We start from the raw sequence: 20,696 nt of genomic DNA on the forward strand, positions 1-20,696 counted from the left end.
TTACATTGTTAAAATATTTTTTCCTTTTGGGAAAAGTACAGAATATTCGTAGATTTATTTTTGCTCCTTTTTCATTTTAAAATTTTATTTTTTGTCAACAGGTCACCAAAATGCAGTTAAAATGCCAGTTTCATATATACGCATCATGTAAAAATCTCAGTTTTCTCATTTGACCATTTACAAAAGCTATATTGGTCACAAAGTCAAAGATAATTATTTCTTTTGGGCTTGGAAGCCGATATTAATTCCTGTCTTTCCTGCCATAGTGTTAATAGAGGGATTTCTGAATAAATAATTGATGTGCTCAATACCAATATATTACAGTTAATACCAACTATTTAAAACTAAATATGTTAGCAATACAGATGTGAAAAGAACTCAATGAGGATAAAAATATACAGGAAATAAAAGACCTCAAATGGGGATGATTGAAATCTCTTAGTGCTATTTTTGGTGGCATAAGTTTTGAGATATAACTCCAAACTTAGAATATCCCTTTAATCAAGTATTTACCATGCTAGCCTATGTAATAACAGATACTCAAATGTATATTCATGAAAAGAGTCTGTCAACGATCACACAATAAAACACAGAAAGTGAAAGCTATAGTATACTTCTCACTTTGCAGAAAAATGTTTGTTATATCTGTGACATAAAAAAAATTATTGTAGTATTTTCTCTTTTTAACTAAAAGTTTTAAATAATTTCTTAAGTAATGAAAGCTTATTTAATAAAACTTTTATAAACTTTCAAGTTTATGTAATAAATTTTATAAGCTTTAATAAAAGTTTATTTCATGGAACTTTTATTAAAATTTTAACTGCATTATAAAAAAGACACTAAAAAAGTATTTAGAATTTAAAAAAAGTAAAGCCATTCAATAGTACAGTGAACTAAGGGTTCATAGTTTTTATTTTATTCTCAGAGTTCTTCCTTTCCCACTTCTGTCCATCAAGAAGGCAAGAAAAACAAAATCTATTGCAAATATGTATAGTCATGCAAAACAACTCCTGTATAAACCATGTCCCAAAATTTTCTTAAAACAAAGAAAGAAATGTAAATATCCTTCATTCTGCATTCTGAGTCCATCAGCTCTCTCTCAGGAGGTAGATAGCTTGTTTCATCATGAGTCCTTTGTGTTGATTAGGTTTTCTAAATCTTCCAAAGTTGATTACCTTTAAAACATTGTTATTGTTATATTAATTGTTCTGCTTCTATTCACTTTACTTTGCATCAGGTTATGCTGGTTTACTCAGGTTTCCCCCCCCTAAAACTGTCCTGTTCTTCATTTCTTACAACACAATATTTTGTAATATTCACATACCACAACTTGTTCAGGCATTACCCTTGGTTTCTAATTCTTTGCCAGAACAGAAAGAATTACTATAAATGTTATTGTACATATTGGTCTTTTTCCTCTTTCTTTGATCTTTTTGAGATATAGACTGAATAGCAGTATTGCTGAGTCAAAAACCCTTTTTAGTCATAATTCCAAATTATTTTCCAAAATGGCTAAACCAATTCACAGTTTTACCAACAGCGCAATAAAATATTGGTTTTCCCACAGCACTTCCAGCATTTGTCATTTTTCCTTTTTTGTCATTGTCATAGATTTTAGATTGTAATCCTGGCTTTGACAACAACCAGTGAACTAAATAAAGGCACTTAAATGACACAGTACGTAGAATGCTGAACCTGAGTTCAAAATCAACTTGACCTTGTGTGACCTTGAACAAATCACTTAACCTTCATTTGCATCAATTTCAAGTGGCGATAATAATGGCATCTACCTCCCAGAGTTCTTGAAATGAGTTATTGTTTTAAAGTGCTTAACACAATGCCTATTACACAGTAGACACTATGTGTTATGGATAAAAGGGGGTACACTAAAGTTCAGGGGTGCTCCTCTTCCCTTCCTGAGTGACGGAGGGGTAAAAGGTGATTGAGGTAATAGGATAGAAATGGAAGGGAAGGCTAAGTTTAGGGAGGAATGGACAGGGCAGTATTAGGATGGTAAGGGTACAGGGTTAGGTGTTCAGGAGAGGCAGCTGACACAGACTAGACACCCAGGCTAGAGACAGAGGATATTGGGGTAATAGGCTGAACCCTTCCAAGCAGGAAAGGTACTTTTACAGACACAAGGAATCGGGCCAGACAGAAGTGGTTTGAATCTGACCTGAGGGCTTTCTTGTCAGTTTCTCAAATCCTCAAAGGAGGAATCACAAGGCTCCTCCCTGTCAGTGAAATTGAAGGGATTCAGGAGGAAGTGTTGGGCAACTACTTCCTCCCAAGATGGACACCTCCAGTTTCCCTCAGGATATAAAAGAAAATTATTCTTTCCCCTTCACCCTTGCCTAATTTCTTCAACACAAAGATTCTCCAGAGGGTTTGATTAGGTAACCCAGGGTTTTATTAATGTTTCAGGGTTGGTTTGGAAGGAGAGAGGGGATTGGGGTTTCTGACAACTGCTAGGGAGAAACTCAAGATGGGGGAGGGTCTCAGAAATGGGTTAGACTGAGAGAGAACCTGGTCTCTCAGCCTGGGAAGATTTGGCTGCTTTAAGGTAGAGGATATACTAAAGGGATACTTTGAATTCAAGGATGTCCTACTTGCCTAATGGGGAAAGCTAAACCCACAAAGTCTTTTCACTAAAAACCCAAAGCCACCCTGCCTCCCAGAGCCCTGGGAATCAGGCAGGAAAAAACAGGGAAATAATATGGAGAAGGTTAGGGAGAGGTCCAGAGAAATTAGCTAGGTACAAATTGTCCAAAGACAAGGCACAGGCCAAAGCAAACCAAAAGCCAAAATAGAGCTCTGGTTGATCCTTCCACTGTGTTCAAGTGGCAGGGACCAACTGCCCTTTCTCTCAGAATTCTAAGGCTTCTAATTGCCAGAAGTTTTCAGTTGGCCCTCTGCCAGAGCAGCACCTCTCTTGCATCTTTTACATTACATATGTAAATCCTACCTATTGTTATTATTAACTAAAACTTAGAATGAGTTGAAGCTTACAGAAAAAAGTTGTTATGCAACAAAGCATGATTTAAAAAATATATATATGTTCAAAATAAGAATGAGAAAGGGGATATATGTTTGTGGCTCAGGAAGGATAATTTAGTACCAGCAGCTCAGATTCTATATTTCTGAGACACAAATCCTATACTGGAGAATGATTTCAAACTTGAAAGGGTATATCAAATCATATGAAGAAGGAACTGAAGCCCAAGATCAGGAAATAAAGAATATCTTGCTTAAAAAAAAAAGTTCAAATCTCTAAGCACTGAAGAATTAAGAGTTAGGCTACTGGGGGCAGCTGGGTAGCTCAGTGGATTGAGAGCCAGGCCTAGAGACAGGAGTACCAAGATTCAAATCTGACCTCAGACACTTCCCAGCTGTGTGACCCTGGGCAAGTCACTTGACCCCCATTGCCTACTCTTACCACTCTTCTGCCTTGGAGCCAATACACAATATTGACTCCAAGATGGAAGGTAAGAGTTTAAAAAAAAAAAGAGTTAGGCTACTAAAGGTGTTTGTATTGATGATTGTAAAACCACAGTTCAGTACTGTTTGAGAAATGGAGAATAAAAGAGTGGCTTGAAGCCCAAAGGTGAATTACAAAGCAGTAATCATCAAAACAATCAGGTACATATAATGAAATGGATTAGGGCTAAGTGACTTTAGCAATCTAGTGTTTGATAAAACCAAAGATCCCAGCTTTTGGGATAAGAACTCACTATTTGACAAAAACTGCTGGGAAAACTGGAAAATAGTATGGCAGAAACTAGGTATAGATTGATATCTCACACCCTATGCCAAGATAAGGTCAAAATGGGTATATGATTTAGATATAAAGGATGATAATAGAAGTAAATTAGGAAAACATAGGAGAGTTTACCTGTCAGATCTATGGAGAAAGGAAGAATTTATAACCAAATAAGAGGCAGAAAACATTTTAAGATATAAAATGAATCATTTCGACTATATAAAATTAATAGGGTTTTGTACAAACAAAAACAATGTAACCAAAATTAGAAAAGGAAATAGTATACTGAGGGAAATTTTTTCACAAATTTCTCTGATAAAGGTATCATTTCTCAAATATATATGTGTGTATGTATGTGTATATATATATATATACATATATATATTTATATATATATATATGGAACAAGGTCAATTTTTTTTTTTTAAACCCTTACCTTCCGTCTTGGAGTCAATACTGTGTATTGGCTCCAAGGCAGAAGAGTGGTAAGGGTAGGCAATGGGGGTCAAGTGACTTGCCCAGGGTCACACAGCTGGGAAGTGTCTGAGGCCAGATTTGAACCTAGGACCTCCCCTCTCTAGGCCTGGCTCTCAATCCACTGAGCTACCCAGCTGCCCCTACAAGGTCAATTTTTAAGAATACTAGCCATTGTATTTGATAAATACAATCAACAAATGGTCAAAAGATGTGAATAAGCAATTTTCAGATGAAGAAATCAAAACTATGAATAACCATATGAAAAATGTTCTAAATTACTCTTGATTAGAGAAATGAAAATTAAAACAGTTCTGTGGTACCACTTCATATCTATCAGATTGACCAATAAAGAAAAGTGATAAATGTTGGAAGGAATGTGGCAGAATTGGGACACTAATGCATTGTTGGTGGAGTTATGTACTGATCTAATCATTTTGGAGGGCAATTTGGACCTTTGATACCCTTTGATCCAATAATACCATGACTAGTTTTGTATCCCAAAGACTGTAAAAAAGGGGGGAGGGGAGAAGGACCTATTTGTACAAAAATATTTATAGCAATCCTTTTTGTAGTGGCAAAGAATTGGAAACTGAGGGGATATCTATCAATTGGAATGGCTCAACAAATTTTTGTATATAATGGTGATGGAATATTGTGCTGTAAGAAATGAACAGGGTGATTTCAGAAAGAGTGGAAAGACCTACATGAACTGATGCAGAATGAAATAAGCAGAATCAGGTGAACATTGTACACAGTAACAGCAGTATTGTGGGATGATCAACAGTGAAAGACTTAGCTACTCTTAGCAATACAATGATCCAGAACAATTCTGAAAGACTTATGACAAAGAATGCCATCCACTTCCAGAGACAGAACTGTTGGGAGTCAGGATCCAAATCAAAGCATATGATTTTTCACTTTAGTTTATTTGCGTTTTTATTTTGAGGTTTGAGTTTTATATGAGGATCTTCTTACAATGATGAACAATATGGAAATATGTTTTGCATGTACATCCCAGATCAATTTGCTTACCATCTTAGGGAAGGGAGGGAGCTAGACAATTTCGATCTTATAATTTCAGAAAACTTATGTGGAAGATTTTTATTACTTGTAATTGTTAAAATAAAACATCTTTACAAAAAAGAAGCCTAAAGATGAACAAAGCTGTGAATTTCAAAAGGGGAATTAAAGGATATTTTCTGGAAACTATTAGAATAGCAAGGTTGATGTCAATTTAAAGGTAGTTAGGTGCTACAGTGGACAGAGCACTGGACCTAGAATCAGGAAAACCTGAGTTCAGATTTGGCCTCATACACTTACCAGCTCTGTGACCTTGGAGAAACAACTTAACCTCTCTTTGCCTCAGTTTCTTCAACTATAAAATAAAATAATAGCTCCTGTCTCCCAGGATTATGAGAACCAAATGAGATAATATTTGTAAGTGCTTAGCATGATGCTTAGCATCTAGTAGATACTACATAAATGCTTATTCCATTACACCCGCTCCTTTCATTTATTCCATAATTCTTAGTTAATGGTTTGTGATCATTTAGTGAAAAAAGAAAATCTCAATCATTTTAATAGAAGCCAAAATAACTTCATTTGCTACTATAGATTAAAAGAGCAGGGCAATGCTGTGGTCATAGCGTGTTTGGATTTCTTCAGGGTATTTGATGGAGTTTCTAATGATATATTGTGGGCAAATTGTAGAAGCATGAGTTAGGTTAAGTGCAGTTAGACATAATTGTGAGGCATCATGCCTAGAGTGTTTTAATGAAATGATGCCAACCCATAGGAACTGATGAAATCTCCAAGTGAAATATTATTATAGGAAGATAAGAGGAGATGAGAAGAGGGCCTAGGATAGAATCATGGAAAACATGTGAAGTTAGCAAATAGCAAAGTTGCTTAAAGAAAATAAAGTTAATACATGAATAGAAACATTGATAAAATAGCTTCTGAATTCCATTCAAACTCATAAATTGTATGCTTCTGTTATTCTGTGCCATGGTCAAAATATAATTTGTTCCATTGTGATTCTGTTCTTGCACACCACATTTAGGCTAATACCTTTTTAATATACTAATAAATTACAGGAATCCTAGATGAATATGAGATGAAGGATGTGGAAACAATTGAAAAAATAAATACTGCATTATCACTAGAAGATGTTTTAGAGAGGATTCCTATTTAAATACAGGAATTGTACTAGCCTAGATGATCCCCAAGGTCTCATTGAGCTATACAATTACTTCTTTTTTACCTGGATAAGTGAAGACTTCAGGGGAGGATGGTGCTAGTTCCAAATATTTGAAGGACTGTTACATAGAAAAAGTGAACATATTCTTTGAAGTTCAAGAAAGCTACTCTAAGAAGTTAGGTTTATGAGAATTTTGACAATATAAGGAAGAATTGTCTTACTTGTCCACATGGATCACCTCACAAAGCAAAGAATTTCCTGTCACTAAAAGTATTAAATAGAAGCTGGATAATCATATATACGAGATGTCATAGAGGGTTTCCATTATTATCTGGGTGTTGGGCTGTATATAATTTAATGTCCCTTCCAACGAAAATTCTGTTGTTATTGCTTTCTGTAACTCTTTACTTTTTTGTCCTCTCTGAGCTTTCAAAAGTTGATATTAGGATACTGAATAATGTGCTAGTCCTGGAGTTGTTTTAAGGTTGTCTAAATTATTGAGGAATATTCCAAAGTATAGGTCTCCTTGAACTTCTCTGTTTTTTTTTCCTCCTCTCATTTTCATGATATGAAAGATCAGGTACAATTAGAAACTAAAGATCAATGAGTATTAAGCCAAAAAAAAAAAGGAAAAATAAAAACTATAGAACAAGATGAAGTAAAGGAAAAATATAAATTCTGCTTCTTTCTTTGATCTATTATATAAATCTATTATCTAACACTTTATAATACCCAAGTTTATTCATTCACAGCAATATAGTGAAGTTTTACTAGGAATCTAGTTAAAGAGATAATTTTAAAAAGTGCTGAACATGTAGTATAAGTGCTTAATAAATGCTTGTTAAATGAGTATTGAAAAGATAAATTGCAGGAATTGCCATCATGTTATCCTTTGTTTCTGTTTCAGGATGTATGACAATATTACCTACAATCCTGTTTCTGATTGCAAGAATATTGAAAGACACAGCAATTAAATCTGGAGATAACCAAGTACCTCTCCCAGTCAGTGCAGCCCTACAAGGAATTAAAAATATTGTGACTCTTTCAATGGCCAAGACTGATCAAACTCAAAAGCAATGGACTGATCTAATTCGTAGCACCCTTGCATGTATCCTAGAATATTCTCAACCAGGTAACCTAATCAGAATTGTATAATATGTCTCTCAGGTCCACAAATTTATTAATTCATTCAGGTGAATGAGTACTTTTTGAGTTATTTCTGTACCTTTCTCTAAGTTACAGATTTTACTGTTTACAGTGAAGCAAAGTAATAAAAAAGTTTTTAGTTCTCATGTACCTGTCCTACCACTCAAGTAAAGGTTTTATTTCTACTATATAGCAAATAGAGAACAGATATTTTTTAAAACCCTAAACAATAGCATAATTTTTACTTCTAAAAGTCCTTACCTTTAAAACCAAAATTGAGTTTATTGGATAGCTCAAAAAAATGGAATCACTTTTGTTTGTTACTAACTAAAGTTGAGATAACATGATGATTTATATTGTATATTCCATTCATATTTGATGTTCTTTGTTCAGAGAAAATGATTACCTTACTTGAATTAGAAACATAGTTCAATGCTGCTTAAATAATATTTTCTAATTATATCTATGGTAGAGGAATGTTAATAATTAGCAATTTTTTAAGACTTCATGACTAAGACGACCCTAATCCATTGATAGGACAATTTGTTCTTATGAAATTACCTGTGGTAATAATCTAGAACAGTGGTGTCAAATTCAAATAGAAACATTGCCTACTAAATTGTACATATAATCCCTGTGGGACACATGTTGACTTAGTTTTCAAATGTAATCTATATTTTGTTATGTTTCACTTTATTTTGTTAAATATTTCCTATTTGCATCTTAATATGGTTTTATTCCCAGTTACATTGTAATCTGGTTCAGGGTACACTCAGGAGTGTTGTAGATGACTTGTTTGATGCTTCTACTCTAGAAGAGTAGCCTTGATCTTCGTTAGAAACTTCCCAGGAGATACATTCAGATTTTCAAACAGGAAGAAGGGCCACTGCTATGAATGCAAGTAATCATTGATTTGTAGGATAGGTGAATATCAATTATGAAAGTTCTATTTTTCCACTAATTGAAGGAATATTACAACAAGGTTAGAGAGGAAGGTAATCCTCAGATGTAATAAAACTCACTACTAAGAACATAGCATTATTTAACAATTTGAAAATAAGAGAAATTAACATTTACTCATATAATCATTTGTAGGCATTTTTATTTTTCTTACTTTCCTTTGTTCTTGTCAATTGAAGTTAGACTTTATTTTGAAGGGAAACAAGTTTAATTACTTTAATAATAAAAGTACTCATTTGGTCCACTTCGCTCTTGAAGGATTTTATATAATCTGTTATGAATAAAATGTTTTCTTAATTTTTTAATATTCTAATAAAATTAATGAGGACTAAAAGTTCTTAAAATTATATACTTATCAGAAAAATACTGATCTCTGATAAACTTATTAACACAATGATAGCATGGCTTTACTTTAATAAAATAAAATATAAAATATTTAAAATTACAATACTATGATCAGTTTAAATTTACCTCATTGTTCCTACTATAAGTCTCAGTTCCTTTTCATTAGTGAGTTGCCTTTTCTATATATTTCTCATTTTTTGGAGTTACTGATCTCTTCCTATACAACAACAAAAACAAAACAGTTTTTGCCAATATGGCTTTGTAATTCTTATCATAATGGTTTATTTAATTAATGATTGGTATCCTCATTAGTAGAGCTATCATAACAAAATTGGTAGAGACTTTATTCATGGCAAAATACTATTCATTGTTTGGAGAAGTTGCTATAAGTTAGCCATAACACACAAATATAGCTGGCCAGTCTGACTGGTGATATCCAAATAGGGACAAAGAGGCAAGCATGAAGTGGTGCCTAGGAACTCCAGATCTTATAAACTGAGTTGGTATGCTTTTTGAAAAATAAATTTGTTTCATTATTGATTCAGTTACTTATTCTGTAGTGATTTTACATTAAATGAAGGATATATTTATTCTTATATTAATTCTAGGAACTTTAAAATTTGGCAGAGTAAGCAACATTGAGAGTATTGGACTGTCTGTGATCTAAATCCTTGGAAAGAGGAACCATGTTGATGAAATCATAAATCATTGGAGTATTGGGGTCATGGAACCATTTTTTGAATGTTATTAATGAGCTTATTCTACCTACTAGAATTGTCTCATATTCATTTTATCAAATATTTGAAAGGGAGAAACACCAGGTATTAAGAATCACCTGAAATTTTTTTCCAAACTCCAGTTAAAAAAGTATGGTTATAATTAAAGAAATTGTGCCAAATTGCTTTTTTGGAAGTCTGTGGAAGTGTGTAGTCTTTCAGTGCAGAGTAAATAAATATGGTATTGCCCTTAGATGTCTTTGATTTTTTAAATCAGTTAGCCTAAAAGATTTTGTTTTTAGAAGCTTGCATTTAATCTTTAATAACTTAAAATTTCCTAATGAATTATATAATTTTTCTTTAGTTCTGTTTTCATCAGTTATGCTCTGCATTTAAATCTGTTATCTTTTGAGTTCCTATTTTAGTTAGCAGAATTTATACTTAGTTTTTGTTATATTGTTGATGAATTATATTGCAGTTATTAATATAACAATAATTTATACTAACATGATAGTTTTGTATGCAATGCCCCTTTTCACAACAATCTGGTCTGATAAATAGTATAAATACTATTAACCCTATTTTACAGGTGAGGAAAAAGAAACCCTTAATAGGTTGTGACATATTCATAATTATACAAGTAAATATCTGAGATAGGATTTAAACCAAGATCCCTAGCTGAACTCCAGGATTCCATCTATTTTATCATACTCTCTTACCTCACCAGAATAATCACAATAAAGTACACATGGTACACACAAAAAATAAAGTGAACAAGGTATATGGCAGGACTTCTTAATGAGTGCTCCATTAATGTGATTGGGGAAAAAAAGCCTACATCTTTATTTTCAGTGTCCCCTTGCTGAAATTTGATATTTCTTTCAATTATGGATGTAGGAAGCAAACATTCTAAGAAGTGGTCAAGCAGATGGTTAAAGATGTCCATGACACAAAAAAGGTCTCTGGTATGGTATTTGGTATCTTCCAAAGAATCCTCATGTGCAGACCTGACTAGCAAGATAGCTGCTCTGCTTATAATAACTTTTATTAGTTGTTATTAATTCATTGTAAGTGGATTCATTCAGTATTTCAATTTTTAAGTAAATATGGAAGGTCACTACTCTCCTTTTGTTTTCATTTTCAGAAGATTCAATGCCTATTCCTGATGAAGTGAGCATGCTTACAGCTATTGCACTCTTCCTATGGTCTGCTAGTACTGAAATAATTGGAGTCCAGTCATTACAGAATGGCTGCATGAACAGATTTAAAAATGCATTGAATTCTTGTGATCCATGGGTAAGTTATACTAATTTTTTCATGAAATTTGATGCCAATCTATCATGGATATTTTGAGTAGATTTATTTGCAAAATTCAAAAAATCAAACAGTGGTATGTAAAATTTATAAATGTAATACAAATTGATATGAGTATCATAGTATATTAATTTTTGAATGAAGAAGTAAAAATAAGATTTGATTAGATATGGACCTAGCCAAGATGGTGGCATAAAAGGAAACCGTAGTCTGGTTCCTCTAATAGCTCTTCCAACAATGTTCTGAGAGAAGTTCTAGTCTAAGTAGTGATATGAAATTTATGAAGAAGTTCCATTGAGTCATCTTTCCAATACAAAATCACATATACAACTGCAAAATGAGTAATAAGGGCAATTACTATGGAGTAAGGGTGAACTGGAATTATGGAGCCATACCCTAGAATTATAATAGAACCTTATGGTCTGTCCCTCTGAACCCAGAGAGGGCATCTTGGAGCTATAAGAAGTCTGCTGAGCTGTTGCTTTAAGCCAGAAAAGGGGATATCAAAGCCAGCCCATAGTATCAGAACAGGGCCCAAAATCAGGACACTAAATAAAATAGTGGAGAACTATACCAAGTGAATACATTCATCTCTGAAGTATGCAAAGTCTAGCATAGACTATATCCCAATTCAGGAAGTAAGTTTGGAAAATGAATAAATTTTAAAAGCTCTCGTAATGCCATGGTTGCCTAAGATACAAACCCAGAAAAGAAGAACAACTCCAAAATACATTTAAGCAAAGCCTCCAGGGAAAAAAAACTATAGCTTGGTCACAAAATCAGTTAGAATTCCTAAAAGAAATGAAGCAAGAGTTATTTTTAAGAGTAAAAAAAATGGCATTATAAAGGAAACAAAAATGCCTGAGAAAAAATTGGTGGAAAAATGATAGTTTTAGAGGACAAGCTTGGAAATAAAATCAACAAATGGTTCAAAATCCTACTCAAGAAACAGGCTCCCTGAAACAGACAAACCAGACAGAAAGTAGTGAATCCACAAGACAATAAAAAAATGTTAAAACAAAGAAAAGAAATGAAAAAAGTAGAAAATACAAAGTATTTCATATATAAAACAAATTAATTAGAAAACAGATTAAGAAGAGATCATTTAAGACTCATTAAACTACCTGAAAGCCATGACCAAAAAGAAAGACTCTGGATATCATATTACAAGAAATCATGGGGGAAAATACCCAGATATATTAGAAGATTGCAAAATTAAAAAAAAATCCACCAATCACCTCTTGGAAAAAAAACCCAAAATGAAAACTCCTAGGAACATAATTGCCCAAATTCAGGTCAAAGAAAAAATATTGTAAATCCAGAAAAAAAAGAGTTGAAATATTAAACAGTCAGAATCATACAGGACTTAGCATCTACCACTATCAAGCTGTGGAGAACATGGAATGAGTTATTCCAGAAAGCAAAAAAAATAAAGGTATACAACCAAGAATAACTTACCTAGGAAGGTAAGTATCCAACTGGGGTGGGGGTGGGGGGCATTTTCAGTGAAATAGAGTACTTCCAAGCAATCCTAATGAAAAGATTAGTACTGAATAAGGAACTTTGAAATAAAAAAATGAGAATAGAAAGCAACATAAAAAAGTAAATACAAGTGAACAATTTTAAGAGAGCTTATCAGGATAAACAATTTGTATTCTAATAAATTTTCAGCATTTCTATTACCAACCAAACCCAGCAGGAAATACTATAAAGAGAAATTCCATTTAAAATAACTATGGAATATATAAACTCCTTGGGACACACATACTAATACTAAGATACACATAGAACCTATATATATACAATTACAAAATAATGTTAATATTATTTACATGGTCAATTACATTTATAATTGTTTTAATATTAAACTAGCCTGTATTCCTGGTATAAACCAAACCTGGTCATAGTGTATAATCTTTGTGATATGTTGTTGTGGTGTTTTTACTAATAGTTTAATTTTTTTTTTGTTTTTTTTGCTTTAGTTTTCATTAGAGATATTAGTCTGTTGTTCATTTTCTCTAGTTTTGGTATCAAGACTATCTCTCTCTCTCTCTCTCTCTCTCTCTCTATATATATATATATATATATATATATATCTTAAATGTAATTTGGTAGTGTCCCTTCTTTTGTTATTTTTGCATATAGTTTATATAATAATGGAATTAGTTGTTTAGTGAACATTAGATAGAATTCACTTGTAATCTATGTGCTTTTTTAAAAAAGGATTTCACTTGTTCAATTTCTTTTTTTATGATTGTGATTTTGAATTCTCTGGTTTATATATTTTTTAAAATTCATGCATTTAAGTTGTCAGTTTGTTGGCATATAGTTGGGCAAAATTATTTCTAATATCATTTATTTCTTCTTTTGTTTTGAATTCTCCTTTTCCATTTTTGATACTGGTTATTTTGTACCATCTTAACTTTCCTTTCCCCTTCTTAGTATAGCCATTCCCTTCTCCCTTTCTTCTTTCAACCTCATCAGAAGAAATCTATAGCCAGTTTTACCACCAAAGGGCTTCTTTGCCTAGGCCCCTTCCATTGTTTAAGCAAGCATGATCTGCCAGCCTGCTTTGCCCTTCTGTCTTATACCAGACATGTACCACGTGTGTCCACCTACATTCGATAATATCTCCTCCTTTGAGTTTCATTTGGTACATATTATCACCTATGCAGTTTTATGGTATTTATAGTTCACAGGCATCCAAGATACTCTCCTTTCTTCATCAATGGGTTCAGACCCTGATTCACAGTCTTACATATTCCTGAAATTACAATAATCTCCCAATTCTTCAATTTATTCATTCATGAACTCTTCCCATATCTCACTATAGCTATATATATATATATATATATATATATATATATATATATATATAGATAGATAGATAGATAGATAGATAGATAGATAGATATTATGATAACATTGATTTTCCTATCACAAATATTCTGCATCCATGTTCATAAATTCTGAAATTCCTTTATCTGATCACAACCTGTTATTATTCTACTTTACCTCTTCTTCCTCACTAAAACCTCTAATCCCTTGAACTTTCACTTCTTTCCCATGCCATCACTCCTACTGCATTGCACATATATTCTCTTTTCTTCCTCATCTTAACCCTTTCTGGTGAACCAGTTCAACTCTATACTGTTCTCTTTTTTAGGGTCCCATACCTCCCTTGTTCTATAGGAGATTTTGCCCTTTCAAATTTCAGAATTGAATTACTTCCCCTATCTACTGCCTTCACTCCTATTCATGTGCTGCTGAACAAAATTGAAAAAAAATGAAATTAAGCTGAGTACACTATAAGTTTATGTTATATAATCTCAATTGGAACCTCAAGAGCAAGGAATCTTTTTTCAGTTCTCTAATCAATTCACTATACCACTCACCTCAGTAGCTTTTCAAAATCTTTTCATCACTTCTCAAGCTCCCCACAGTACTCCATCCTCCTATGATCTCAGCTGAGATCCTTGCCTCATATTTCCTTGGAAAAAAATTGGGATCATTGGCAAAAAACTCCCTCTTTTCCACTCCTCAATTGACAGCATCCAGATGTTTTCTGTCATTCTTTACTCTCCCTCTGTTTCATATAAAGAATTGACCTGTCTTAACAAGATAAATTTCTTTTTTTTTAAACCCTTACCTTCTGTCTTAGAATCAATGTGCATTGTTTCCAAGGTGGAAGAGTGAGGGCTAGGCAATGGGGGTTAAGTGACTTGCCCAGGGTCACCCAGCTAGGAAGTGTCTGATGCTAGATTTGAACCCAGGACCTCCTGTCTCTGGACCTGGCTCTCAATCCACTAAGCCAGCTAGCTGCCCCATGATAAACTTCTTTATATGTATTAGTGACCCCCTTCCATCTTGTCTTCTTTAGTAGATTTTCTCCTTTTATCATTACTATTCCCTCACTAATATTCAGTCCTCCCTGTCTACTGGCTGCTTCCATAATGCCTACAAATATGTCTGTGTCTCCCCTGCCCCATCCTTAAAAAAGACTTTCACTGAAATGATACAGAATGAAGTGAATAGTATAAAGAAAACAATGTATTTTATTGTGATATCATAAAGAAACATAACTTCAATAACTCTGGAACTCTGTTCAAGGCAATAACCAACAACATCTCCAAAGGACCCATGGTGAGGCATGTGACCTAACTTTTCATAAAGAGATGATAAGAGTTAAAATGTCAAAGGAAGCCACTGTGTAGACTTGTTTTGCTTGCCTGTTTATTTATCACAAACGACTTTTTTCTGTCTTCTGTTTCAGGGCAGGGATAGGAGAGAGAAGGGGGCTAGCAATGGTGAAGCTAGTTAAAAGAACACAAAAGGCAGAAACCATTGAAACATTTTTAAAAGTGCATAGAGAACAAAAAGTTCAGGGACAGGAAAAAACAGGCAGAATGGTTGTAAAAGTAATCTACTAAATTTATTATGTACTTTAAGAAAAAGCAAGTGGTACCATAGTTTCATAGATAATCCTCTTTGTATTATACTTTGTATATGGAAATGCTGTTTTTTGGTGTGAATTCCAAATTAAATTTTTTGCAAACTTTAAAGCAGCTAATTGGTGTGATGCTTAGAGCTCGAAACCTGGAGTCAGAAAGACTTGAATTCAAATCAGCTTCTGATTCTTACTAGGGGTGTGACTCTGAGTCAGTCCCTTAGCTTCTGTCTACTTCAGTTTACTCAACTGTAAAATGGGGATAATAATAGTACCTACCTCGCAAGGTTGTTGTAAGAATCAAATCAGATAATATTTGTAAAACTTTTTTATAAGCCTTCAAGCACTATATAGCTAATTGTTTTTGTTCATTCATTCAGTCATATCCAACTCTTTGTGATGCTATTTGGGGTTTTCTTGGCAAAGGTATTGAAGTGGCTTGTCATTTCCTTCTGCAGCTCATTTTACAACTGAGGAAACTGATGCAAATTAAGGGATAAATGACTTGTCCAGGGCCACACAGATAGTATCTGAGATGGCTCTCTAATTTAAACTCAAGTCTTCTTTGACTCCTCGCTTGGTCCTCTGTTAACTGCTCTAATTAGTGCTTATATAAATGCTAGCTTATTATTATTTTAAAAAATTGTGTTAATGCAAATTTGTTCTTTGAAAATTTATTTGGTTTTGTCCAACTGTTCTTTCTAATATGACAGAATATGAATAGAAAGAGAACCCAGAGGGTCAGTAAACCAACTTATACTTGAAGAAATAATGTGGTAAAGTGGAAAGAACACTGGCTCTAGAGTCAGAACCTAGATTTAAATCGTCCCTCTAATCTGTCTTGCCTTTATGACCTTTGGCAAATTCTTTAACTTCCTTAGATCTCCATATTAAATATGGAGAATCCAACTGAATGTATTGCTTAAGATATAGTCTGACCAGGGTAGAATAGAGTGAGACTATTTTTTGGTCCTGGACCAGACTTCAACCTATTAATACCACCTCCATTTCATTAGCTTACTTGGCTGCCATATTATGCCATATGCTCTTATTGAACTAGTATTCCACTAAAACTCCTCAGATCTTTTTTTCATTTAGTCTAACTATATTCTCCTTAAATGTCTGTTCTCTCATTTGGAGGCATAATTGTTGTTGTGCTTTGTTCTTCCTTGTTGCTATTTCTCCTCTTTACTTACTCATTTTTTCATGATTTGGGGGTGTTGTTTTATTGAGAGAATTTCCTTCCCCTCTTTTTCCTTTTATTTTGTTTGGCACATTTGCCATCTTCCTTGCCTTATAAAGGTAGAGTTGCATAATGGATAAAATGCTGGACTTGAAGTCATGGAAACCTGGGTTCAAATCCATCCTTAAGAACTTATTAGTTGGGGGTGGGGGGGCAACTGGGTCGCTCAGTGGATTGAGAGCCAGGCCTAGAGATGGGAGGTCCTAGGTTTGAATATGACTTCAGACACTTCTCAGCTGTGTGACCCTGGGCAAGTCACTTGACCCCCATTGCCTAACCTTACCACTCTTCTGCCTTGAAGTCAAGACAGAAGGTAAGGGATTTATTTAAAAAAAAAAAAAAAAGAATTTATTAGTTGTATGATCCTTAGCAGTCACTTGTCTCAATCCCAGTTTTCTTAATCTGTAAAATGAGCAGAAAAATGTGACCTATCTCACAGGGGTATTATGATCTAAATTCATATATCTATAGCTATATATTTCATTCATGTATTTGTTTTATATAAAGTGCTTTGCAATTCTTAAAGCCTTATTATCTGTTTATCCAAGTGGAGAATGATTGCCCCCTTCTCAAATTTGACCAGAACTCTCAGTATGGATTTCTCATTTTTCTCAATTATATTTTATTTATGTAATTTATTTTTGTAATATGTGTATTTGCCATATCCACTTGGGATGGTTATAATCTTTGCATTCTTGTCATCTAGGATAGTACCTTACACATATGCCAGTGCTTAATAAATGTTTTTTAATTGAATTGAGATTCTTTTTTTAGGCTTTTATAAATACAATGTCCATAATTTCTCATTATCTGACTTTATTTTTTAAAAAGTTTTTTCATTTTTTGCACTTTTAATGACCAAATCCTTCAAGATATTTTATTTCGATTCATTTATATTTTTAAATTTCCTTTCCTTTTTGAACTTTAAGTAATTTACTCATTTAATCCTTGGTGATATGTTTTCCTTATCCTTTCATTTAAAAATGAAGAATCTTTCTAGGATTCCTTTTATAGAAGTATGTGTGTGTGTGTGTGTGTGTGCATGCATACATGTGTATGTGTGTGTGTATACACACTTTTGGAGAGAGAGGAGTGCCAAATATTTTATTGAGTTTCTATTTTTACTTTGCAATATTACTTCATTTTTTTTAGCATTCCAAAAAGTCATAGTGTGTTTATATTGTAAACATCAGAACTGAAACACAACTTAATTGATAAATTATGTTTATTTTCTATAGGTTCAAGCAAAGTGCTACCAGCTTCTTCTTTCAGTCTTTCAGCATTCCAATCGTGCCCTTTCAACTCCCTACATCCATTCATTAGCTCCAATAATGGTTGAAAAACTAAAAGCTGTTGAAAGGAGCCGGCCAACTAGTAGTACAGAGCTTTTAGCTGTTCAAGAAGGAATCAAAGTTCTTGAAACACTGGTTGCCCTTGGTGAAGAGCAGAACAGTAAGTATTTTGTTTTCTTGTTTAAAACAAACTGAAAAGCTTTTTGAGTCCAAAAGAGAAGTTTCTTTTTATTAGACACAGGAAGTTGAAATATTAAAATGACTAGAATGCTGCAAAAAACCCTCAGTTTTTTTATAGGTAAGGACTAGTATGAAATTTGATGTTGAAGTATGTGTGGCTTTGAATAGGAAATTAAAAATGAATCAAATATTGAATGGTAACTGTGTTCTTTTATTTTCTAGAGGCATACTGATTAGGTACTAGGGAAAATAAATGTGTTTGATTAGAATTTTAAAACATAATATTCTGGTTTTATCTATAGAGGTTTATAACTGGAATAGTTTATATAATCAGATTAGTTTAAGAATTTAATCAAATTATGAAAAAACATCAAAGTTTGAAATCTGAAAATTGACTTTGCAGTTTTAATCACTGAAAAAAACAACTACAAATCTATTTAATCAGCATGTTCAAAACTTTGGGAAGATAGGATGGTATAGTAGATAGAAAACTGGACTCAAAGTCTGAAGACCTGGATTTAACTTTTTTAGAGTGTAACATTGGTAAAGTCATCAAGTCCAGGGAATTGGACTACATGGCTTCAAATATTCCTTTTAGCTATACTATTAAATGATTAACTATGATTCCTGATCTTATTTCTCTTTTATTATGATTACATATATTTATATTTCCTCTCTATATTCTCCCTATATAGTTTATGTTTCTTTATTCTACACATAATATTACAGCTTTCTCTTTTGAATATATATAAATAAAATTAGACAGAGAATTGGGAAAATTAGAATTTTTAAGTGTTTTTTGGATAGGGAGTGTGGAGTGCTGGTTTCGCTAGTATACAGCTGTCGATGCTTTCATTTTCTCTCCTGTAAAATGGAGATCATCCCTCTCCTCTTAGGGTTATCATGAAGATAAAGTGAAATATTAATAATAGGCATCAGCTAGGTAGCACAGTGGATGGAGAGCCAGACCTGGAGTCTAGAAAACCTGGGTTCAAACATGGCCTTAGACACCTCCCTACTGTGTGACCCAGGACAAGTTATTTAACCCCAATTTCCTAGTCCTTGCCACTCTTCTGTCTTAGAATTGATACTATAATAGAAGGTAAGGGTTTGAAAAAAAAGAAATAGTAATGATAATAACTCAAATTTATTGTAACACTTTAAGTTGTACAAAATAAAGCACTTTGAAAAAAGTGTTATATTACTCAGTATTATTGTTATTATCACTACTTTTGTACTTTAGATTTTAAGTAAAAAATGGTCCAAACTAAAATAATGGTGCAAATAGAAAGGAAGAGACAAATTTGAGAGATACTTTGAAAACAGGATCAATAGTAAATTTCTGGAGAGGAAAATGAGAATCTGTAGTAGGATTTGAACTTGAGTCTTGTGCCCTATCCACAACACCACTCTGCTGCCTAGTGGTTTTTTTCCTCATGTTTACTTCATAGATCTTTAGTAGTAAATGTTAAATATTCTTTTAAATTTAATAGCAATCATTTTTGTAGACTTGGAAGTACACATTTTCTTACCTTATAAATCTAGTTCCCAGGCTAGACACCTTTGATTTATTTTTGACTCTTCCCCTTCTACATCCTAGCTAGCCAGCCACTTTCTTTCCTTCTTTTTTTTTGAATAACCCTTACCGACTAGGCTGGTGATGGCAAACCTATGTCACGTGTATCAGAACTGACATGTGTAGCCATTTTCAATGACATGCGGCCACATGCAGCCACATACAGAGAAGTATGGGCCTGCATGCCAAGGATGAAACATTTGCCGTATATAGTGTAGCCACTCTGTGCCCCATAGATGACAATTCTACCTATATTAATTTACCTATTTTTGTTTATTAAATACAGTTACATATTACAATTATACATGTTTGTTATTTAAACTATAAATATTGTGAAATTTTGGCTTTTTCTTGAAGTGACACACCACCCAAGTTATGCTCGATTTTGGGGGGAATTTTGACACACCAAGCTTAAAAGGTTGCCCATTACTGGACTAGGCAATTGGGGTTAAATGACTTGCCCAAGATTGCTAGAAAGTGTCTGAAGCTAGATTTGATCCTAAGGGCTTCTGGGCTAAGATGGCTGCAGTGTAGAAGGAACTTCACAACTCTTCCTACTACCAATCATAACAAAGCATCTCAAAAGGACAAAAATCAAAATCAGACGAGGGAAGGGGCTCTGCCAAGCGGTGCAGCGTTGAAGGTAAACAGGGTTTAGGCATATCCATGCTATAAGGGGGTAAAATTACACTTACCAAAGTGTGAATTGATCACCCTTCCCCCACACCATCTACCACGACAGAGTCAATTGGCGGGGGCAATCTCTAAATTCTCTGGAGCTGGCTGAGGGCACCACAGTCTTATCCCAAAGACAGTACAAAGCCTTGGCAGGGAGACTTGGGACCCCATCCGAGTGTGGGAGCAGAGATAGTGCAGAGATGGGCTGCCCATAGGAGACACTGGAGAATTGAAAAATAGCCTCAGGGCAAAACCCACTCTGTAGCTCCGCTACACTGAGAGTTGCCTGCCCTCCTCACTCAGACTTCTGGCTGAGAATGAAAGATAAAACTAACACAGCAATGGCCACCCAAGAACTACAA

The 20,696-nt window shown here is 33.7% G+C and overlaps 1 protein-coding gene across 1 annotated transcript in view; it reads left to right on the forward strand.

Annotated features, from left to right (window-relative positions):
• HEATR5B (HEAT repeat containing 5B) overlaps positions 1-20,696 on the forward strand; it is a 141,201-nt gene that overhangs the window by 117,714 nt on the left and 2,791 nt on the right. The window contains exons 31-33 of the mRNA XM_044659584.1: positions 7,345-7,569; positions 10,749-10,900; positions 17,847-18,060. Of these exons, the coding sequence (XP_044515519.1) occupies positions 7,345-7,569; positions 10,749-10,900; positions 17,847-18,060 (591 nt within the window). The remainder of the gene's footprint in view (positions 1-7,344; positions 7,570-10,748; positions 10,901-17,846; positions 18,061-20,696) is intronic.

This window comes from Gracilinanus agilis, chromosome 2 (assembly GCF_016433145.1).
Source record: "Gracilinanus agilis isolate LMUSP501 chromosome 2, AgileGrace, whole genome shotgun sequence".
Taxonomy (NCBI): domain Eukaryota; kingdom Metazoa; phylum Chordata; class Mammalia; order Didelphimorphia; family Didelphidae; genus Gracilinanus; species Gracilinanus agilis.